The sequence below is a fragment of the Thalassophryne amazonica genome, chromosome 12 (genome assembly GCF_902500255.1).
Source record: "Thalassophryne amazonica chromosome 12, fThaAma1.1, whole genome shotgun sequence".
NCBI classification, from domain to species: domain Eukaryota; kingdom Metazoa; phylum Chordata; class Actinopteri; order Batrachoidiformes; family Batrachoididae; genus Thalassophryne; species Thalassophryne amazonica.
The window spans coordinates 92,754,018-92,779,012 of NC_047114.1; the positions used below are offsets into that span (position 1 = coordinate 92,754,018).

Sequence of the window (24,995 nt, forward strand, 5' to 3'; positions counted from 1 at the left end):
GAAGAATATCAGCAAGAGTGAAGGGGAAAGTTTACAAAACAGTAGTGAGACCAGCTATGTTGTATGGCTTAGAGACGGTGGCACTAACAAAAAGACAGGAGGCAGAGCTGGAGGTGGCAGAGCTGAAGATGTTGAGATTCTCTTTCGGAGTGACAAGAATAGACAAGATTAGGAATGAACATATCAGAGGGACAGCTCAGGTGGGACGGTTTGGAGACAAAGTCACAGAGGCGAGATTGAGATGGTTTGGACATGTGCAGAGGAGGGACCCAGGGTATATAGGGAGAAGGATGCTGAGGATGGAGCCACCAGGCAGGAGAAGACGGAGGCCAAAGAGGAAGTTTATGGATGTGCTGAGGGAGGAAATACAGGTGGCTGGTGAGACAGAGGAAGATACAGAGGACAGGGTGAGATGGAAACGATTGACCTGCTGTGGCGACCCCTAACGGGAACAGCCGAAAGACAAAGAAGAAGAAGGGGAAATAGTTGTAAATACATGGAAATACACTTATATACACAATATTTTCAGGTATTTCTCTGTACCTCTGTATACATCCCGAGTACTTCCAAGCATTTCCCACCTGGGCGGGAAATACTTGAATTTCCTTGGGAATAGCCAACCCTGATTTCAGTGTCATCTACAACACAACATTTTTTTTTTAATCTGTCCAAAATTTTTAACTTATTACATGGAAACCAATTTGGGGGATGGGGGACAGAAAGACAGATGGACAGGCGCAATGCTAATGTCTCCTCCTGACTTTGCCTGTGGGGGCATAATAAACATCAAAGCTTAGTTCATGTTGAATTTCATGCCTTTGTTTTAGTTAAGTAAAAAAAAAAATAACACCGATTTAACAAAATCCCATTAATGATTAAAACAAAGTAATTGTATTAGTCAAGGAATATTTTCTGTCCTAAATTATTTTTTTCCATCATCAACATCACATATCATGGTTGAAAATATACATTTCAATGTATGTGCCACAAACCTGTAACATGGTCTTGATTCTATCTTATCTGGATGAACTTACAGTAGTACTCTCCCATGTGTTAAAAGCTACAGGTTATCATTGCAGTCATTACAAGAAGAGAAAATACCCTTTAAATAAACATCAAGGCTCAGCACATGTTGAATTATCTTCATCCACTTCATACATTTATTTTGATTTAATAGCACCCATTTAACAAATTCCCATTTAAAAAAAATTTAATTTGTCCCAAATTTTAACATTCCCTCCAGTTTATTGTTTTGCCTGCCTCAATATCATAGTGTAACAAATTACCTTCAGTGGTCGCAAGGTATTTGTTATAGAATCAAAGTTACATGCAAATCAACATACCTTCTGAAGATGACCAGGAAAGTTGAATATTGTTGGAACTGCATTCTGTCGTAATCTAACAGTCTGGCCAGTCCTGTCAAAGCTCTCGTTGGTGAAATGATTTGAACAGAGATGGGATCTAGCTGTGGGAATCCACCTATCTCGCCGCATGTTGAGGACCCATTGCTTGAGAAGATGTGCATTGCAGTGTGGAAATCTGAAGGAGAATAAGGGACAAATCCCAACTATTTACATTAGATGAAAATTTACTTTCAGATTCAAAGTGTGTCATGTTGGAATATAATATATAAGATACGAGGTCTATTAGATAAGAAACTGACACTTTTATTTATTTATTTTTTTTAACTATATGGATTTGAATGACGTGCGATTACACCAATCATGCTTGAACCCTCATGCGCGAGTTTTTTCATGCGTGTCGGTGACGTCATTTCCCTCTGGGCAGGCCTTGAGTGAGATGTGGTCCAGCCCTCTCGGCTGAATTCCTTTGTTTCACACGCTGCTCGAGACGGCGCGTGTTGCTTTATCAAAATTTTTTCTGGACCTGTGAGGAATATCCGAGTGGACACTATTCGAGAAATTAAGCTGGTTTACGGTGAAAAGTTTAACGGCTGATGAGAGATTATGGGGTGTTTCTGTCGGTGTAAGGACTTCCCACGGAGCGGGACGTCGCGCAGGGCTTCCAGGCGCCGTTGTCGACCTGAAAACATCCTAATTTAAGGCTTAATTCACCCAGGACATCGTGAGAGAACAGAGAAGATTCAGAAGAGGCCGGCATGAGGACTTTATGCGGACATTCCACTGTTTAAGGACATTTTTTAATGAAAGACGTGCGCGCAAATTCGCCGAGTCGTTTCCGTGACGACTCGGCGAATCTGTGTGCGCCGCGACAGGAAAAACACCTCCGTGTTGAAAACCATTTGTAAAATTCAGGCGGCCTTTGATGGCTTTCAACAAGTGAGTAACTGAGAAATTGTTTAACAGCTTGGGCATGTTCCAACTTGCCCGTTAAGGTTTCCAACGGAGGTGTTTTTCCTGTCGTGACCCCCCACAGTCGGGTCCGGCCCGACATGCGACTCTGCCCGCACGTTCTTTTATTACAAAATGTCCGTTAACAATGGAATGTCCGAATAAGCTCCTCATGCCGACTTCTTCTGAAAGTTCTCTGTTCTCTGACGACTTACTGGGTCAACAGAGCCTGAAATGTGGAAGTTTTCAACTTGAAACGGTGAGACGCTGCCGCCTCGAAGCGCAGATCGCCGTCAGGCAACGTGGGCCGTCCTTACGGCGACACTACCAGACCAAAATCTCTCATCAGCCGTTAAAATTTTTACCGAAAACCAGCTGAATTTATCGAATGGTGTCCACTCAGTTGTGCCTTAGTTTTGAAAAAATTTTGATCAAACAAAGCAGCAGTCTCTCAGCCATTCCTAAACAATGAAGAAAAAAAAAAAAAAAAAAAAAAAAAAAAAAAAAAAAATCGACGAGAGGGTGGGCCACTCCTCACTCAAAGACTGCCCACAGGCGAATGACGTAACCGACAGGCGTGAAAAAACTTTCACATGCCCACGAGGGTTCAAGCATGTCTGATGTAATCACACGTGATTCAAATCCATATGGTTTTTGAAAAAAATAATAAGGTCGGATACTTTTCTAATAGACCTCGTATACCTTACTGAATTTTCATGGTAAACATGCGGACTGTATTTGTGATTGAAGTGGCTACATATGGTGCATAATCATTTAGAGAAAATGATATTCTGAAGTCTGAGTTTGCCATCTCAAAACTGAAGAAACTCATTCAAATTCTGGAAACAGCTACCATAGGCTCATAATTGTAAAGTACCGCACCAGCCTCGTTCTTGCACATGCCTACAAATAATGTAATCCTGGAGTTAGTTTTGATCAAGTTACCGGGGTACGATGAGATACAAATTGCAATGTGTGTCATGTATTGAAGCTCAACTAGTACTTTGCTGTCTCGCAACAATTTGCTATCTGGAAGTTTAAAAGATACTTGGATCTACGCAGTTCACAATCACAATATTATCCTCTCCATTCCAACTCACTCCATCATGCATTAGATTACATGTAGTCCAATCCGACACATTGAGCAATCAGAGAACATGGTTGCCTTTAAATTATTGGGATGTTTCATATTTACATTCAACATTTTATTTATTTATTTATTTTTTAAATCGAAGTGGCTACAGCTACGTACATCTGTATCTTCTCTGGGACTGCTAAAGGTACGGACCGAGGTTCACTGAAGATACAATGTACGGATGAGTTTTGAAGCCTTGCCGGACCTTTAGCCGCATATGGTACGGGTACGGACATATTTGCTCATTCTGATTGGTCGGTAAGACACCCTCCATATCTTTAGAACAGTGTTCACTGAAGATACGGTCAATGTACGGATGAGTTTTGAAGCCTTGCCGGACCTTTTGCAGCATATGGTACGGGTACGGACATATTTGCACATTCTGATTGGTCGGTAAGACACCCTCTGTATCTTTAGAATGCTCTCTGTAGATACAGGTCCGTACCTGTAGCCACAGCCTTTTTTAATACAAGAACAAACATACAGGTCTGTACCGTTAGACTAGTTTATCTTTGACTTTACAAGTCACTCAGAGAGAGTCAGTGAACAAATTAAACTAGATCTAGACTATTTATGCCACCACCTGCTTCTTACATTTAAATATTAACGTTAGATAACAATATTGACATATAGATCTACATTGTATCTACTGTCTCGATCCAATGTCTCAACGAAATGGGATGAATTAGTGATGGGACAAGTCATGACATAGTCGTCAGCGTCATGGCCCAGTTTGATTAACAAACATGAAAGCGTATGGCTGGGACCAACTTTACCTACCTGTGAAATGTAAGTCCACTCCGACGATTTTTACGAGTATCACGATTCGTGCAATTAACTGCAGTGCAAGACGGCATCTTGAACTTCTATCAGCTCATTTCCCACACGTAGATGTAAAACAAAGCTAAATCGGTGAATATTAACGTAAATATTATCAGCAACGAAATTCTGCGTGTGCTGCAAGCGTCTTTTGCAATCGGCGTTCGATGTTTTGGGGGAAGCAAGATGGCGTTTTCTGTACCTCCGCGGGCTTCACGCCTCAACGGCCAATCAACGTGCAGCGATCGATCGGGCCCATTCCACGTAGTGTAGAGTTCAGTGGCCAAGACGCGTACAGCAGGAAAAAACAAACAAAAACTCCACATAAATCCAAATTGTCTGATGCGATTCGTGCGGAAAAAATAAGATGAGAACATTTTACCGCTTTAGAAATGTTGGATTTTGGATTTATATCTTAATCGCCGAAGACAGACGCTAAAAAGTTGGGCGAGACTAACACACGGGTTGAGTGTGTAGTGTCAGCACAAACCATTCGGAGGACGGGGGTGTCAGCGGAAGCCATTTCCAACCAGCACGTCAGACGTGCCGCTTTCTTCTTTTTGCTTTGTAATTCTTACTTTATCTCGACGAGAAGACGTATGGTTTTTCTATAGTCTGTTTTATTGTGTTCAATTAAAAAAAAGCTTGTCTTGCTGATGACAAGTTTCAGGAAAGAATAACAAGGGGTGTGAATCCTCGAGAATGACATGAACTAAGTGCCATAAACTTAATTCATATTACAAGGACAATTTCCCAATGTGTGGTAATTTTTCATTATTATTATTACTGGCCACAGCATACTCGCCACCTGCCGCTGACCCCCCCTCCGAATGGTTTGTGCCGACACTGCACACTTAACCCGTGCGTTACTCTCACCCCCAGCTAACAGGCTAACCTCGGTCCGGATATGTTTGGGGACTGTACGGCGGTAACCCTGACGGTTTACTTTGGTGTGGACAATGAAAGTTATGAGCCGTGTATTTCTTCAGTAATCTAAAATGCTAACACCTTCAGCACACAACACTCACACACACAACACTTGCGTAACGCATATTTGACCGGAAATCCGCAATCATTGTGGAAGTCTTTTTCCGCCAATGAGTAAACAAATAGTTACGTAGCAACAGTAAGAGGTTAGCAACATTAGCATTTAAACAAATACCGGGCTGTTCTTGTAGTGCTCAAAAGCAGCCATACCTGTCATTTCATTCCTTCCCTGTTGACTGTGAAGTCTGTCGGAAATGGATTCAAGCTATCCGGCGGGATGAAGGACCAAACTTTTCAATCAGGACGGGGAGCACTTTCGTCTGCAGTAGACACTTCAAATCGGATGATTATGTGTTCGGGACCACTGTTCGCCGCCTGAAAACAGGGACTGTCCCGAGCCTTTTTCCTTGGAATACCTTCACCCTTATAAGAAAAAGGGACTCTGTTTATGAGCGGTGTAAAAAACGGCAGATGTTAATGTCTATCAAAATAAATGAAACAGCAGAAAAAGCTGTGAAACTGGAAAACAATTATACGACACCGCCAACGCCGCGCGCAGGTAAGAAATTCCTCCTCGCGTAATATTCGTGGTAGAATGGTGTGTTGCCTTCTTCATCATATCATAATGCTACATAAAAAGTAGATCAAATCAATTTTATTTATATAGCTCCAAATCACAACAAACAGTTGCCCCAAGGCGCTTTATATTGTAAGGCAAGGCCATACAATAATTATGAAAAACCCCAACGGTCAAAACAACCCCCTATGAGCAAGCACTTGGCGACAGTGGGAAGGAAAAACTCCCTTTTAACAGGAAGAAACCTCCAGCAGAACCAGGCTCAGGGAGGGGCAGTCTTCTGCTGGGACTGGTTGGGGCTGAGGGAGAGAACCAGGAAAAAGACATGCTGTGGAGGGGAGCAGAGATCAATCACTAATGATTAAATGCAGAGTGGTGCATACAGAGCAAAAAGAGAAAGAAACACTCAGTGCATCATGGGAAACCCCCCAGCAGTCTAAGTCTATAGCAGCATAACTAAGGGATGGTTCAGGGTCACCCGATCCAAACCTAACTATAAGCTTTAGCAAAAAGGAAAGTTTTAAGCTTAATCTTAAAAGTAGAGAGGGTGTCTGTCTCCCTGATCTGAATTGGGAGCTGGTTCCACAGGAGAGGAGCCTGAAAGCTGAAGGCTCTGCCTCCCATTCTACTCTTACAAACCCTAGGAACTACAAGTAAGCCAGCAGTCTGAGAGCGAAGCGCTCTATTGGGGTGATATGGTACTATGAGGTCCCTAAGATAAGATGGGACCTGATTATTCAAAACCTTACAAGTAAGAAGAAGAATTTTAAATTCTATTCTGGAATTAACAGGGAGCCAATGAAGAGAAGCCAATATGGGTGAAATATGCTCTCTCCTTCTAGTCCCAGTTAGCACTCTAGCTGCAGCATTTTGAATTAACTGAAGGCTTTTCAGGGAACTTTTAGGACATCATCATCATCATCATCAATTTTATTTATATAGCGCCAAATCACAACAAACAGTTGCCCCAAGGCGCTTTATATTGTAAGGCAAGGCCATACAATAATTACGTAAAAACCCCAACGGTCAAAACGACCCCCTGTGAGCAAGCACTTGGCGACAGTGGGAAGGAAAAACTCCCTTTTAACAGGAAGAAACCTCCAGCAGAACCAGGCTCAGGGAGGGGCAGTCTGCTGGGACTGGTTGGGGCTGAGGGAGAGAACCAAGAAAAAGACATGCTGTGGAGGGGAGCAGAGATCAATCACTAATGATTAAATGCAGAGTGGTGCATACAGAGCAAAAAGAGAAAGAAACAGTGCATCATGGAAACCCCCCAGCAGTCTAAGTCTATAGCAGCATAACTAAGGGATGGTTCAGGGTCACCTGATCCAGCCCTAACTATAAGCTTTAGCAAAAAGGAAAGTTTTAAGCCTAATCTTAAAAGTAGAGAGGATGTCTGTCTCCCTGATCCGAATTGGGATCAGGGAGACAGACGATCATTTGTAACCTTCACTAATGCTGTTTCTGTACTATGATGAATTCTGAAACCTAACTGAAACAGCTCAGAGGACGGCTCATATGGATAAAAATAAGGTTGTAGCTCGTTGTCTACCTTCCTGAGGTTAGAAACTAGTGGTGTTTGTCTTTCTACAGCGTTTCTCTTCAGATCTGTTGAGCCGTGAACTTCGAATCTGTGAATTTCTTTCTAACTTTACCTAAGTCATTTGAACCTCGTCGCCTTTAAACTCACATTTAACAGCACAGATACACAGTTTGCGCAGACAAAAACGTACACAAATCAATATGATCCTTATTCTGTGTTGGTTCTGGGCTGCCAGGCTGTCCACAGGGGTCATGAATAAAGTAACAATCCATGTCCTTGTTTACACAGATTGGCTGTGACATGTGTCAGAGGTGGTACCACCATACCTGTGTACAGAAGCCTCCTTTGGATCAGGAGTACCTATGCTCTGGGTGCAAGTGATATCTCTTGTGTTCAGAAGTAGCATGGCATGTTTTGAAAACATTTAATCGATTGTTAGTTTGTCATTTTATTGATAACATATATAAACAAACAGAAAAACTCTCGCACACTGCCTCACTTGCAACACAACACAAGGGTGAATGCTCAGCTTGTTAAAGAGCATAAAAGAGCAATAAAAGAACAAGCTGAGCAGGAAAATCTCAAATCAGCCATATCCGACCATTGCAAGAGGAAAAATCACATCATGGACTGGACCAGTGCCAGGATCATACGTGCTGAAAACAACAAATACCACCGCTGGATCAGAGAGGCCATCGAGATCCGCAAGCGAGGTCCAAGAAGCATGAATCGGGATGAGGGGGCCTACACCCTATCACATACATGGGATGATGTCCTGGAGAAGATGTCAGACAGTAGGGGGCGTAAGTTCCCCCTGCTGTCTGGCCAAATCAAGAAGTAGCAGCCTATAAGACACGTCACTTCCCCATCTTGTGACGCTTCTGAGGAAGGCTACAGGAAGTAGCCGAAACATGTAAAGCAGGTAAAACAATCTTTCCTGTCTGACTAAAAGAACTGTTGAAATAGAGGACTCATATCATCTATAGAATCGAATATTTTCCCCACAAGTCTCAATCCGAGAGACAAAAGGGGACATAAATGTACAATAAATATATTTCTAAAAATAAGATTGTGCAGTTTACTATCTTTTTTTTTTTTTTTTTTTTTTTTTTTTACAAATTGTTGCAAGGCATGTTATAGATGTAAACATGTTTTCATGTTCACTATTAATTTTCTTTATATAGGTGCTAAAGTTAGTGAGCCTTTTCATCCAGACTATGTACCCTTTGTATTTCCCAAAACCTCAGAGAGAAAATTAAGGGATTCAAGTGGAAAGTTGGACCGCTATAAGAGAGCTGCCACTAGAGCAACTGCTGAAGGTATTTTTATTGTTAATTCTATGGATATATTTCGAATTTATGATTGAAGATGCTTCACAGATGTGTCACTGTGGGACACTGGCCTTGAACAAAACATTGCTGTTCCATAAGACAACATGATACACCGTCTGTACCCAACCTGCAACAAAGAATGTATGCGCTTGCAGTGCTCTGTAATTTTCCATTGCTTCTTGTGAGTACAGCACTGCAAACACAAGGGAAATCAGAGAGAAATCAGTTGTGAGCATAATGAAAGACATAACATATGCAAACCGAAGTGCACGAGCGACTTTTTGAATCTCTCCAATTTTTTCAGGACGTCCTTTTGGAAAATCGTAACATTTGACAAGAGTTCATATTTTTCATCTATTTTAAATGATCTCTTATGGTGTGTGAAGTTAATGAAAACACTGCCTATTTTATGAATTTTGAAAATAAAAAACAAACAAGCAAAAAAAGTGCCATTCTTTTCAGACACTGTGAACTGTAGTTTCATGAAATGTAGAGAGTTATGCAAACTGACCAAAAAAAATTTGGTCAGTTTGCATAAAGATTACTTTAAGAAGAGGTCACTCGGGAGGAGCTCGGAGTCGAGCCGCTGCTCCTCCACGTCGAAAGGAGTCAGTTGAGGTGGCTCCGGCATCTTTTCCGGATGCCCCCTGGACACCTCGCTGGAGAGGTGTTCCGCGCACGTCCCATTGGGAGGAGGCCCCGGGGAAGACCCAGGACACGCTGGAGGGACTACATCTCTCGGCTGGCTTGGGAACGCCTTGGGGTTCCCCCGGAGGAGTTGGGGGAGGTGTGTGTGGATCGGGAGGTCTGGGCGGCTTTGCTTGAGCTGCTGCCCCCGCGACCTGACTCCGGATAAAGCGGAAGAAAATGGATAGATGGAAGCCCTCTTATTCTGCACTCTTTACCTGTATTAATTGCACCTGTTTGAACTTGTTACCTGTATAAAAGACACCTGTTCACACACTCAATCAATCACACCTGTCCAACCTGTCCACCATAGCCAAGACCAAAGAGCTGTCTAAGGACACCAGGGACAAAACTGTAGACCTGCACAAGGCTGGGATGGACTACAGGACAACAGGCAAGCAGCTTGCAAGCATCTGAAAATTCCTCATCTTCTTCAAAAACAATCGATATGTCACTTAAATCTTCACTATAATCGCGAACTATGCCTTCGCTGTCCGTGTCTGCAGTATTGGTAAACAGAGCCGCGCTGCCAAATCCAGCTACTTTCTGTATTGATTGAGTGCCCAGGTGGCAAATTCTCTTTGTACTGATACGACATTATCAAAAAAACAAACTTGGAAGTACAGAGACAACAAACTTGAAGATCAATCAATCAATCAATCAACTTTTTTCTTATATAGCGCCAAATCACAACAAACAGTTGCCCCAAGGCGCTCCATATTGTAAGGCAAGGCCAGATGTGCTCACATTTCCCCCAAACAAAGATGGCATCTAGAAATCACGTCACGTGTGATGTCACGCCAACTGCGAGAATACACCCAACCTTTGGATCAATAAAGTAAATATGCGAGCATATACGTTATAACCAACCAATAAGCGCGCTTGTAATTTCCCTTCTGGTTTTAAACGCGGGGTAAAAAAGGCGGATATTTTCTCCTCGGCTGCAGGAGGGTTCGGAGCCTGCGGAGGAGCTGTGATCTAAAGCATGCATCTACGTTTAGATGCACAAAATGTGTCAAATACACGATCACGGTTGGGTGTATAAGGTAAGACATTATATTCATCTGCCCAATGGTTGGGTGAATAGCCTTTGCCTTTCTTTTACCCATATTTTTTTTTCCTCGACACACATTTTGTGCATGCAAATGTATCTGTATCTCCCCGCGTGAAAATATTTCCCCCTCTGGAAACATATGTAATTGCTTATATATACCAAATGAATAATTTTAATGTATGATATGAGATTGTAATATGTATATATCACGAAGCTCTTCAGCATCTCACCATGTCATTTAGGTCCTTTAGACTTTTTTGAGTAAATGCTTCGGTGAAGCATGAGTATGGCTAAAACCTTTCAGCGTCTGGGGGGGCAGAGCTCCCTCAGACCTCCCACCTTTTAAAACTTTTTTTGCCTTTCAGCTTCTGGGGGAGATCCACTGCCCTTTTTAAGCATTTTTTTGGCCTACAATATGGCCAAATTGCACTCATCATAAGCTTAGTATATAGTGCCCTCTAAAAGTATTAGAACACTTGGTATTTCACACACATTACGTTAGTGTTTTCATGTGATGTATCGGTCATGTGATTTTGCGCCCCGCGTCTATTGTGGATTACAACGAGGTGGCCGCTGTGATACGCTACGTGCATTTGGCGAACAATTGTAGAAGCTTCAACAATGGTCAACTTTTTTGCTGTCGTCGGTTGTTCAGAGGTGATGAAAATGAGGCAGGTTGCTCATTTTACAGGCTCCCAGCAGTTATTGTGCAGCAGGCACTGGAGTGTAACGAGTTTTCTAAGCGACACACAGAGACCTGGCTCAGCAGAAGAGGCAGAGCAGATCTGAAGGAAGCTTTAATATGGCCAGAACCAAGCAGACCGCCCGTAAATCCAAAGCCACCCGGGAGAGCGCTCCAGCTACCGTCGGTGTGAAGAAGCCTCACTGTTACAGGCGCCTCCCTGTGGCACTGAGAGAGATCCGCCGCTACCAGAAATCCACCGAGTTGCTGATGTGTTTTATCTTCATTTATACTTTAGCTCATACCCAATTCCTACAGTAAATTTGAGGAAGTTTTGTCTTCATTTGGTAGAGTTGCATAGGGGATACATTTTCTGGCAGCCACCATCTGTCAGCTTGCCAGAATTTGTATCCCCTATCTTTATAGCAGGAATTGCAGCAACATAACATATTGCTTTAAGAGAGGGTGCCATTCTTATTGACAAAAACACAGAGCATAAAAGTATTTTCAGAGTACAGGATAGAATGGAGGTGGGCAATGTGAGCCCCTCCCTTAACTTTATTTATCACAGTCTCATGCCAGCTTGTGGTGACATTTTGAAAAGTACAGTAATCTATGGGTTCATGACAGCAGCATGAAAACAGGCTGTTTTTTTTGTTGTTGTTGTTTTGTTGTTTTTTTTTCCGAAGGAATAACATTTACTGGAATATCTGATACCAGCTATAAAGATAGGGGATACAAATTCTGGCAGGCTGATAGATGGTGGCTGCTAGAAAATGTATCCCCTATGCAGCTCTACTAAATAACGACAAAACTTCCTCATATTTACTGTAGTAATTGTGGATGAGCTAAAGTATATATCACTATGAAACACCTGATGGTAGGGTGCAATTCCAGCTATAAAGACAGGGGATACAAATTCTGGCAGGCCGACAGATGGTGGCTGCTAGAAAATGTATCCCCTATGCAACTCTACTAAATAAAGACAAAACTTCCTCAAATTTACTGTAGTAATTGTGGATGAGCTAAAGTATATATCACTATCAAACACCTGATGGTAGGGTGCATTTCCAGCTATAAAGATAGGGGATACAAATTCTGGCAGGCTGACAGATGGTGGCTGCCAGAAAATGTATCCCCTATGCAACTCCACTAAATAAAGACAAAACTTCCTGAAATTTACTGTAGGGATTGGGTATGAGCTAAAGTATAAATGAAGATAAAACACCTGATCGTAGGGTGCAATATCAGCGATAAAGATAGGGGATACAAATTCTGGCAGGTCAACAGATGGTGGCTGCCAGAAAAGGGATCCCCTATGCAACTCCACTAAGTAAAGACAAAACTTCCTGAAATTTTTGTGGATGAGCTAAAGTATGAATGAAGATAAAACACCTGATGGTAGGTTGCAATTCCAGCTATAAAGATAGGGGATGCAAAGAGTGAAAATCATTGAATTATCTTGACGATGGTGCGATCATAAACGTCTTACAGCGTGTGGTTTTTTTTTTTTTTTTTTTTACATATATAAGCGTCTTACAGTGTGTTTTTTACATATATAAATGGGTTACAGCGTTTTCCTTTTTTAAATAAACGTCTTCAGCATTTTTTATGTTGGACACTGTTTCTGTGTCTGTGCGTGTAATCGACATGAAGACACGCATGCATTGAACGTTGTCAAAAGATTATGAAACTTATTTTTTTAATGTCATCTATTGAACAACCATCATGCTGTTATTTTTGCCTGGGAGCAGCAGGAGATCGTTAAAAGAGCTGCAGAACGTCTGGAAGCGCTGCACTGAGTGAATGCGCGCTCCTGCGCCAGGGGATACAAATTCTGATGGGGATAAGTACTTTGGTACGACACCGGTGCGGCTGGGGAAAAAAAAAACATTTGTGTGTACAATTGTTTTTCTTTTGTTGTTTTCTGTACCTGTACTGGTATTAAAGTAGTTATTTTACCTAGGATTGTACTCTTAGTTTTCACTCTTATTCTTACTTTTCTTTGTTCTCTGTTGGTATGTGCAGGTAGAACCGGAGTTAACCGGTTTCTACCATTTAGGACAAAGAGAGTTAGGTTACAATTATAAATCATATGTCTCCCGTTATTGCGCAGGTCTTGGGCAGGGGGTTGGACCTCGAATGCTCACGGTGGCCAATAAGAGAAGGATTTTGCGAAATAAGGCCCATCTATGTCACACATATTTAATTCTGTATAAAAACTGTTTGTGTCCATTTTTCAGGGTTCTGTAGGGGCAGATCTCATTTGTGAGAGAAGTTCCTGCAGAATCCAGGCCTGAGATTTTTCATCGTGACTTTGAATAAATTTAAAAGTGCTGAGTAGTTCGAGTTTGTACTTTGTGAGGGGCAGTCTTACAGAAAGAACCAGGGTGAAATAACAAAATTTATAACACTAACAACACTCCTAAACTAACATGTACTACAATAATAATAAAAAACAAACAAACCCAGAACTCCCATAATGCATTGCTGCAATGCATTATGATCGACAGTGTCTGCTTTAAAAGGCAGCGTGTACATGCAAACTTTTACTTTTTTATTTTTTAATGAAAAGACACTTATTTATGCAGTTAAATTTGTCTCATTAATACTTGCCAATGCACAGAGGGTGATCTACAAATAGTCCTTGATTTGCACACGTGTTTTGTGATCCACAAACACAAATTTCCAGCTTGTAACTTGTGCGTTGGTTTTTACAAATGGATGTGTATTTCGTAAATTTTCCATTTGTAAAAAACAAACAAAAGCATTTGCAAAACTGAAAATGTCCTATGTAGAGCACAATTTATTTATTAACATTATTAGTTTTCTTTCACCAAAACATTATATGTAGGCTTGCATCTCAGCTGTACCTTTTGGGAAATTGTAGCTGAACTTTCAGGTCTTCTTTTTAATAAAATCCTCCTCTATACCACCATCATGAAGCTGTATAACTGGTGATACAAAATGCAAAACTTGCACTATGAACAATTTCTCCAGTCACAGCCACAGAAGCCCGTAACTTCTTCTGGGTTGTCTTGGTGTCTTGGTCACTCAGTTTTTGAGAACTGCCTACTCCACACAGATTTACCATAGAGTGCCATACTGTTTGTGTTTCTTCATAACTGATGTAAATGAAGTTCAAGTCATATTCAGTGACTTGGAAATGTTCATGTATCCATCCCCTGACTTGTCCGAAGAATTAAACTGATTATTTACAGGTATTATACCAAAGGGCCTGAATACTTATGCAACCCATCATCTTGGATTTTATATTTTTAATTAATTTATATCAAGTTGTAGAGGTTTGATTTCAGTTTGAGTCTAAGGAAGATAATTTTAGAAATTTTTATATTGAGAAGCCTGATTTACTTTTTGTATGTGAAATGCCATAAATTAAAATGCGTGAAATACCAAGGGGCTGAATACTTTTGCAAGCCATGGTATGTGGGCAGGTTTGTGTCTTTCCAAGTCATGGCCAATCAACCGAAATAAAAAAAAAAGGTGCAAATTATTGGTTGAAATAAAAGGATTAATAAATGAAATAGTTTTGACTGTGTTGAATGATTGGTCTCCAAAGTAAAGGTCAAACAAGGTCGACGTCCATAGGATTCTATGACACGTTACCCTGTAATGTCACAACTAAGCATGACAGATGGTGCAAACTATTTCTTTTTAGAACCATATTAACCCAAACAGTAACTTGCATCACTTCTTACCAAAATTGGAGCAACTTTAACTTTTGACACCTGTACAAACTGAAACTAACCTATCACAATTTTTGCTGTTTTTACCCCATAACATTCAGTAATAGGTAATCCAAACTACACCTTTTTGGAATTATGATCAGATAATGTATAGTTTCCAATATGACTTGACCTCAGTGTAACCCTTCATTGACCACTACCTGGCTGCAGCTGCCTTAAAAATGTAACACCAAAGAAATTTTTACCTATAAGTTAGTAATATGAAGCAAACTCCAATATGGTCAGGTATGCTAAATTTTGTTTTTGTTGGGTATTGTACGGTAGGTGGCGGTATGCGCATTAAGTTGGTGCTTCAATGCACCAAAAAATACAACCAAGAAGAAGATGTCTCGTGTCGCTTTTATGTTTTTTTTTTTTTTTTTTTTTTAACCTCTGTATAATCAATTAAACCATGTCGTAGTGTGACAGGTTGCAATGTTTTTGTTTATTTATTTGGCATGGCGTGTTGCGTTGCTGTCGGTTGCTCAAATCGTGCAAACAGAAAGGACATTTCGTTTTATCGCTTTCCACGGGATCCCGAGAAGCGGAACAAATGGATTTTAGCCGTCAGTCGTAAAAATTGGGCTCCTTCTGACCACTCGAGGATCTGCAGTCAACATTTTGTATCAGGTAAAAAAAAACAAATGAAAAAAAAAGAAAAATTGTCGGCAAGGCATTAATCGCACAGCGTGTCACGTGTATCACGTTACTTAACAACACAATTTACAAAATATTTAAGAAAAGGAGCTAATTATGTTTAATGCGTATTTGCACACAACTAAAATTGTTTAGTTGTATGGAGCCCCCTTTTAACCTTGTGGGAACAATGACTTTAAATTTTTCACTGACTTATTACTACTTTTACTAGATGGCTCTTTCTATAATTTGTTGGTTTGCCAGATGTTTAGTTGGTTTATTTGCCGTTTCCTTCTATGCAAAACTGAAACATTTTATAAAAATAAAGTTAAAAAAAAAAAGACTTTCCGCTCCGGCGTATTTCCCATGATCCTTTGCGCTAGCGCCATGTTGTGTGACGATCGAATGTTACCGGACACTGATGAAGTAGTTCCTCAACGACAGACGTTTTTTGTTTTGTTTTTTGTTTGTTTGCCGGTTTTTTTTTTTTCCGCCGCGAGCAATGGTGCACACATGCGTTGTGTGGGGCTGTACGAATCGTGCTGTTCCTGGAGATAAGCGACAGTTTTTTTTTTGACATTCCAAAGGTAATTAAGAACCAAGGAGCTGAAACTGAACGCTTGTCGACCGAACGGCGGAATCAATGGCTGGCCAGGATCAACCGAGAAGGCTTCAATCCCGATCCCCAAAAGCGTCATTATAAAGTCTGTAGCGACCATTTCATCACAGGCAAGTAACATGAAGTGTGTTTAATAACGTTTTAAACGGCGGAGCGCGAGTAAAGGTGGGTTATTTGCAAGCTAACACTAGGTTCAATCACTTGCCCAGTTCCGGATCACTGCTGTAATTTTGGCGCCGCTGTTTCTCGTAATCAGCACGAATAAGCTAATACTTGGTACCAATGGAAAGATTGTTTTGTCTACAAACGACCACAAGCTCGACCGGATCCAGCCATCCTTGTGATCAGCAGAGGAATCAAAACATCCCGGTGTCTGCGGTGTGCGCGCTTTTTCTCACTCACTCATTCCTGCAAGTTTGAAAGTAACGATCTCTAAAACGTAGCAAAGGTGAGTTAGCCATTCGGTGTTTTTGGTTCTAGAGTGGGAAAATACTTACTTGGGTATAAAATGTCAGTGTGTTATATCTTGCTGTTTAATTGCTGCGCGCATTTATCTCCGACGCGAAAATTTGCCTGTTGCGGATCACTGAAGCAGCAGCAGCCTCGTGTCTAGTTGTGACCCATGTGGACTTTGGGGATCATCTCAAAATCACGAATGGGCATGAATGTGGGGGCTTTTATTTTTTAATTCGGGAGAAATCTCACCTCCACACTTAATTTTTTTGCTCGTGAAAACGTACAACGGCGCCTTTCATTTAATAAGTATAATTTATATCATGTTCAAAACACATTCTCGGGCATGTGCATTAGAAGGGCTCTAGCCAGATGCCAGGAATGCCTCCAAAGTGATGCAGTGTGTCGCGATCCAGAACTGGCAAAAGTGATCCGTTTCTGGCAAATGTTTGCGTCACACATAATGCGGCTTCACACGTTAAGTAGAAGCGCTACTCCACCCAGACTTTTTCAGCTAAATAACATCCAAATACCCAATACAACAATACACAATTAAAGGACATTTAGTTGCATTATGGCTTCATATAGCGGGACTTTAAAAAAGGTGATCCGCAACTGGGCAACCGTCTGTACAGGACCTGGTTGTTAGAAACACAATACTTCACTGATCTTGAAGTTTTAAATGAAGTATAAACAGTAAGGCCCTAATGTTTTGACAGGTTTTTACTAAATGGTCATTGATGTAGTGGACACGGCGATTAGAACGGACTTGTTGTTGACGGTTGTTACACAAGTATCCTGTACCCAGCCGCAAGCAAAATATGTATGTACATCAAGTGAAGCTTTCATTTCCTCCAACGTGTACGCCAAATAGTTGACGACATCTGGGAAGGTGATAGCTGGGAGCGCTTACTCGTCCGAGGACCATTCTTCTTTTGCGATCGTGTACGGGTCCTTGTTGTCAGTTTCAGCGATTTTCTGCAAATACCTCGCTTTGCAAATTGGATCCAATGTGTCACGATATCTCTGTTTTTCCTTCACGCTATTTTTATCCAGCTTCGACGGCAGCATTATCGTGGCGATGCACACAAAGAAAGTTGCCACACAATATGGCAGACTGTGGAATTGTGGTAAATGTGTGACATCATCGGAAAGTCATATAATTATTGTGGGCACAAGTTGATACGTAAGGGCAAGGGACTCAAATGCAAGGGCCCCCCCCCCCCCTTTTTTTTTGTGCAGCCAACGCCACCGATCACGTGATATGTGCTTTCGCAGCCATATTGGACGGTAACTTCCGCATTGCACAAACAGCAACTGATTGAACCCTATGTTTAGCAGGTGTGCTCTTTCGCTTCATTTGCGACTGTCTAAGCAAATTATATCAAAGTGGTGGTTGCATATGATTGCAAGAGTCGTCAAAAGAAGGGCTCTGGGGTACATTTTTATTGTTTTCCTGCTGATAAAGCTCGATGTGAAAAGCGGGTGGCTGCCATGAGAAGAGAGGCTTGGCACACGACCCAGAATGTCAGACTATCCAGCAAACACTTCATATCGGGTGAGTAGATAGAATTTCAGCCTTGGAGTCTGCAGGGTGTATTTGGATTACAAAGGGCCATTGGCATGATTTGAATATTACCGTAAAGTTGTACAGTCAAATTCACCTAAACTGTCATTGTATAAACTGGATACTCGCACTCACCAGACAATAACAAAAGTCCCAATGCTTTTGTATGGTTTTCCATGTAATAAATACCATATATAACGGATTTTGTGTAACGGATTTTTGCTCACATTGGAAAAAACGTCCTGCCCGACGCATTGTTTCCATTTCCATTTAGCCCTACAATATAAAGTGCCTTGGGGCAACTGTTTGTTGTGATTTGGCGCTATATAAAAAAATTGATTGATTTAAAAAAAAAAAAAAAAACCCTCAAGTGTACTCGACACAGCGGTCTGGATGTGGCTAGTAACAGAGGTACAAAATTAAAGTTCAGCACTGACAGTCGCCAATTCGAGGAAAGTGGATACCGTATTTCTGTGATTAAAAAGGCCATCCGTTTCTTTTATTTCAAACCATGCTCAGACCTGCAGTCTGTTGTGTACCTGCTAAATCGGACACTGCAAAAAGCTGTGATTTGTCACTTTTACGTTTTCACTACTTCTTTTCCCATCATATTTTAAAAGTTTTTGCAATGCGCATGCTGATTACATTCGATCATGGATCAAATACATTTGGCAGAAATTAGCTTTGCCATACACCGAATATCCAGCATCGGCCATGCTGTAGTGTACGCAGAGCTTGCCGTCCAGTATGGCTGCATACATAAAACCGTGTGTGACATCAGTGCACATGGTCTCTTTTTTTGTGTGTGTGCCAAAAGTTAACTTCTCAAATGAATAAATAGTTGATATGATATAGCAGGCGACTTGAGAATTTAAGGGTTTCTCGTACATTCCTCCTTGAGACCAAAAATTCAAAAAAAGCTTTTAGAAATGTCAGAAATGCATGATTTTTGATTATTTTTTGTTTGTTTTTTGTGGGGGGGGGGCATTCAGAGAGCTTTGACCTCTCAGGATAAGGATTTTGAGAGTTTTATGGTTCTTGAGTTTCATGGTTCATAATGTGTAGTGGACAGGTGGAAGAAACTGCAAGCACCAGTAGTGGAAGCTCCGAATGTCAATGTGTTTAAAATGGTCTTATGCAGGAATTTATGTATAGCACAGATGAGCCTCCCACCCTCATTGGATCTGATCAAAGATCAGGTGTTTAGTAGGGAAAGTCATTAGTGTTGGCCTGGTTAAAAGACCAGTAGGGATTTGTTTCAAGTCTCACACAAGACAAGGACCAGACCCATCAGACTCTGCAACAGGCCGACTAAGAAGAGCCGACCTTGCTACGCTTGCGTTTTAACATCCAGAAGTTTTCCAGAAGGATGGAATTTCTCCTGCAGACGGAACTTGCAGTTGCAAAACATTTATTTGCTTGCATTATTAATTTATACAAAAATAAATAAAAACATGGAGCAGCTTGGATTGAAGGTCATTTTTCCCTTCATGTATTGAAGAACCATTCAGTTGTCAACCATATACATTGGATTGACCATAATATGGTTGCAGTGGGCTCTGTGCAGGTGTAGTATTAAGAAAAGTAAAAGTATTGGCAGTATTAAATGACTTGCGTCTGGGGTGTAAAGACTTGAGCAGAACATTCATGTCTGCTGTACCTCTTTGGGTGATTCTTTAACTACGGGCACTATTGACCTTGTAAACGTAATTTCCACCACACCATTGCCTTACAATATAAAGCGCCTTGGGGCAACTGTTTGTTGTGATTTGGCGCTATATACATGTGCTCTGATGTCACTGTTTATCTCCATAGAAACTACCCAAACAATCTTTCATACAAACTGTTTAAAGGGACATCACAACAGTTGTATGACATTGAATACCCCAATTATGTTTTGATTATTTTACTGATATTTTATTCAGAGATATTTTAAAACATTAGAAAAAAAAAACATTTCTTTACCATTCATTTTTATCATTGAAGATCAAAAGTCTGGGTGTGGGACAAGCACAAAATGGCAATATTTGCATATAATGATGCTGAAAAAAGGTGAAAAAGTCATCATAGACTACTAGAACAAATTTCTTAACACACTTTCATTGTAAAGATAACTATAAAAGTGTGAAATTTCCCCTTTTTTCTGTTTTTCATACAATATGATCAAAGGACATAATAAGTGCCCGTAGTCTAAGAATCACCCCTTTATTGCACACTTTGCCAGAACCTGTAAATAACATGTTGTATCTTCACTTACAGGCAAAAAAGTCGACAATCCATCGTCCCCAGACTATGTGCCATCTGTTTTTAAAAGAAGAATGTCCTCAGAGAAGAGCAGAAAGATGAACAAAAAGGAAAAAGAATGGACTGACATAAAAGAGAGGACATGTGAGCACGATGGAAACTCCGCGTCCACCACAGTCCAGATGCTGCTGTCCGAGAACCAACAGCTGAAAGACATGATAGCAGCGGTGGATCTTTCCGAAGACTCATTCAGAGACAACAATGAGAAAACTAAAGTGTACACAGGCTTAACTACTTTCACTTTATTAATGGCGGTGTTTGACTTGATTCGTCCCACTCTAGAAGAAAAGTCAAATGAAGCTTTGACACCTTTTCAGCAGCTTCTACTGACACTTATGAAGCTGAGACTCAGTGTTCCTCTGCACTACCTGTCGTGCGTTTTCAGAGTTCAGTACACCACAGTCCAAAGAACGTTTTCTGATGTAATTAATATTTTAAATGCTAAGTATGTATCTTTAACTTTATTTTGGCCAGAAAGGGGGCAGATTAGAAGCACAATGCCGTATGTGTTTAAAGCTACATTTCCAAAATGTGTTTCAATAATTGATTGCTTTGAAGTGTTCATCGATAGATCTTCAAATATTGATGCAGGAACTCTTCATCAGTCACATTACAATACGATAAACTATTTAATTTCTGTGACGCCTCAAGGCTTCGTGAACTTCGTGTCTCAGGGATGGGCCGGTTATACAAGCGATAGACTTCTGACAGAGCATTGTGGATACCTGAGGAACCTTGAGCCTGGAGATACCGTGCTCGCACATCGAGACTTATCCATAGAGGATGTTGTTGCGATACATGGTGCGGAATTACAAATCCCAGATTTTACAGAAACCAAAGGACTCTCGTACAGAGAAATTCTGGAGACGAGACACAAAGCTTCTGTGAGAAAACACATTGAAAGAATGATTGGTAACGTGAGACAAAACTACCCAATTTTACAGAGTACTGTGCCTATTGATTTTTTGCAAACTGATCAGTCAGGATTAACGACGCTTGATAAAATCGTTCGAGTAGCCTGCGGGCTTTGTAATATATGTGAGTCAGTTGTGCCTTTTTAATTAATAAAATGCAACCTTCAGAGTGACACCTACAGCACCCCATCTGAGAGCATCCTGCAACCATACCTACACTTTGTAAATGTGTTAAAGTTACACAGTAAACTGTTACGTATTTTATTATTTAAAATAAGTTAGTGTAACATTTGGCAAAATTTTCAGATGTCTGGCAACGATCATAAATGTGCGTCAGAAAATATGTTCCAATTCTTCACTCAAAGTGCATATTATGTACATAAAACCTGCTCACTAACGGATTTTTTGACAATTTTTTAAACAGAATTTGAGAGAAATAAATCTTTGGTGTACGTAGAAGAAATTTTAGATGATTTGCTTCATTGCATGAAAAATTGGTACAAAAATAAGTTGCATTCGTGTATTATTTGATCATTTTAGAAGATGTTTAATGTTCTGACCTTTTAAAATAAAGATGGCTAAAATTGTAAATTTTGTTATAATTGTACATAATTATGATTTCTTGATCAGCAGTATAGCTTAGCCACTTTTAAAATTTTATTTATTTAACTCTGAACCTTTGCACGTCTTCCGTATTCCATGCATTGCTTTCTGGACCATGAAGCAAATAACTGGTGATGTAATGGATAAATGCTGTAGTATGCACACCTACAGTCACAAGTGTCGAACTCCCTTGGGTGTTTTGGTGGCTTCCCTCACTTGTCTTAGTCTTACACACTGAACTATTATTGAGAACTGCTTACTCCAGATTTACCACACTGTATTTCTTAACTGACTCCTAAGACGTATTCAGTAATTTGCTCATTCGAGGTTCATCCGAGGTCGGGTCGCGGGGGCAGCAGCTCAAGCAAAGCCGTCCAGACCTCCAGATCCACACACACCTCCCCAGCTCCTCCGGGGGAACACAGAGGTGTTCCCAAGCCAGCTGCAAGATGTATAGTAGTATTCAGAATAATAGTAGTGCTATGTGACTAAAAAGATTAATCCAGGTTTTGAGTATATTTCTTATTGTTACATGGGAAACAAGGTACCAGTAGATTCAGTAGATTCTCACAAATCCAACAAGACCAAGCATTCATGATATGCACACTCTTAAGGCTATGAAATTGGGCTATTAGTAAAAGAAAAAGAAAGGGGGTGTTCACAATAATAATAGCATCTGCTGTTGACGCTACAAACTCAAAACTATTATGTTCAAACTGCTTTTTTTAGCAATCCTGTGAATCACTAAACTAGTATTTAGTTGTATAACCACAGTTTTTCATGATTTCTTCACATCTGCAAGGCATGGAGTCAACCAACTTGTGGCACCTTTCAGCTGTTATTCCACTCCAAGATTCTTTAACAACATTCCACAATTCATTCACATTTCTTGGTTTTGCTTCAGAAACAGCTTTTTTGATGTCACCCCACAAGTTCTCAATTGGATTTAGGTCCGGGCATTGGGCAGGCCACTCCAAAACATTAATTTTGTTGGTTTGGAACCAAGATTTTGCTTGTTTACTAGTGTGCTTGGGCTCATTGTCTTGTTGAAACACCCATTTCAAGGGCATGTCCTCTTCAGCATAAGGCAACATGACCGCTTCAAGTATTTTGACATATCCAAACTGATCCATAATACCTGGTATGTGATATATAGGCCCAACACCATAGTAGGAGAAACATGCCCATATCATGATGCTTGCACCACCATGCTTCACTGTCTTCACTGTGAACTCTGGCTTGAATTCAGAGTTTGGGGGTCGTCTCACAAACTGTCTGCTGCCCTTGGACCCAAAAAGAACAATTTTACTCTCATCAGTCCACAAAATATTCCTCCATTTCTCTTTCGGCCAGTTGATGTGTTCTTTGGCAAATTGTAACCTCTTCTACACGTCTTTTATTTAACAGAGGGACTTTGCAGGGGATTCTTGCAAATAAATTAGCTTCACACAGGCATCTTCTGTCACAGCACTTACAGGTAACTCCAGACTGTCTTTGATCATCCTGGAGCTTTCTACTTTTTTTTTTTTTTTTTTTTACTAATAGCCCAATTTCATAGCCTTAATAGTGTGCATATCATGAATGCTTGGTCTTGTTGGATTTATGATAATCTACTGAATCTACTGGTACCTTGTTTCCCATGTAACTATAAGAAATATACTCAAAACCTGGATTAATCTTTTTAGTCACATAGCACTACTATTATTCTGAACATTACTGTAGTCCCTCCAGGGTGTCCTGGGTCTTCCCCGGGGCCTCCTCCCGATGGGACATGCTCGGAACACCTGTCCAGCGAGGCGTCCAGGGGCATCCGGAAAAAATGCCGGAGCCACCTCAGCTGGCTCCTCCAGGAAAAAATCCCTATCCATTGAATGAATTTTCAAAAATTCCTAACTGTCAAAAAAGAAAAAATATTTCATATTTGAGAGTGTTATGTAGGATGGTATCCTTTATCAACTGCCAAAGTGTGATCTGGATCTGATCCAGATTACTGATTTTGCAGCCATTTAAGTATAACATTGAAAACCCCATTTATTGTATATTTTACGTTGTATCTTAATCAAACGTGCTCCAATCACAACCACATTTGAAAGGGAGGTGCAGAGTGGCACTCACTATCACCTGGCAAAATTTGATCCGGATCTGATCCCGAGTGTGAATTTTGTGGACATTTGATTTTAATATTGAAAAGCCCATTTGGTGTACATTTTGCATTATATCTCAATCAAAAGAGCCTCAATCACTCTCAATTTTCTGTTATGGATTTAACTACACCACCAAAATTGGATGGAGTTTCCATCTAAGTTTATGTCTGTTGAGCTTCCAGTTATCATTCGGAAACCAAGTGCCAAAAAGCAATGACAAACTGTACATAGCAGAGATAACCAATGTTCTGTGAACATTATCTGAAAAATATTTCAGAAACTGAAAAAAAAAAGGGGGGGGGGGGGAGCTGACACCACAAAAGAAACTTGAATTCAAGTGCATGAGCTCAATACATCCTCCTGACATTTGATCACATCTAATTTAGCTTATGAAAAGACACTTCAAACAGGACTTATTTTTTTCCAAAGGTAAAAATTTGTGGAGTTGGAAGCTGTTGGCGGTTTGGTCTCATTTGTCTTTTTTTAATTGCTGCAAAAGTGATGATTTGTACAAATGATAATCCCTATATTTAATTTTTACAATTACTTGCGCCCTCTGATAATGAGGGGACTGTGTATAACAGTCTTTAATTCCTAAATTGTTCATGCAGTTTCTTGTAAAACGGAATTAAAGCTGAAAGTCTACACTCCTCCTCCCTCCCGCTTTCATCTGTCTCTATCTCCCCTCTCTTATCATTCTCTCTTTCTCTAACCCTCCATCCCAGTCATTCTTTGTGAAAGTCTACACTACACTCCTCCCCTGCTCCCATCTCGCTCTCTTCCCGTCTCCTCACTCCCTATCACACTCCCCCCTACCTTCCACACACACACCTTTCCCTCTCTCCCACTTTCTCCTCTCTCCAGTGTCTCTCTACCCTTCCT

General features: G+C 40.7%; 1 protein-coding gene across 2 annotated transcripts; it reads left to right on the top strand.

Moving 5' to 3' along the window:
* Positions 1–15,280: 15,280 nt before the first annotated feature.
* Positions 15,281–21,953, top strand: LOC117522576. 2 transcript variants are annotated; one of them, XM_034184009.1, is made up of 3 exons: positions 15,285–15,503; positions 16,097–16,238; positions 20,408–21,953. In XM_034184009.1, the coding sequence occupies exon 3, from the start codon at positions 20,467–20,469 to the stop codon at positions 21,511–21,513; it is 1,047 nt and encodes a 348-aa protein (XP_034039900.1). In that variant the 5' UTR covers positions 15,285–15,503; positions 16,097–16,238; positions 20,408–20,466; the 3' UTR covers positions 21,514–21,953. The 2 variants fall into 2 exon arrangements, with proteins under 2 accessions (XP_034039899.1, XP_034039900.1); XM_034184008.1 differs by lacking the exon at positions 16,097–16,238 and having other exon boundaries at positions 15,281–15,503.
* The last annotated feature ends 3,042 nt before the right edge of the window (positions 21,954–24,995 follow it).

Bases quoted from the DNA above. Each gene is read 5' to 3' on its own strand.
- LOC117522576 (XM_034184008.1), top strand. From the start codon at position 15,332: ATGGCGTGTTGCGTTGCTGTCGGTTGCTCAAATCGTGCAAACAGAAAG. The intron at 15,504-20,407 runs GTAAAAAAAAAC...CTTCACTTACAG, and splicing joins CAGTCAACATTTTGTATCAG to GCAAAAAAGTCGACAATCCA.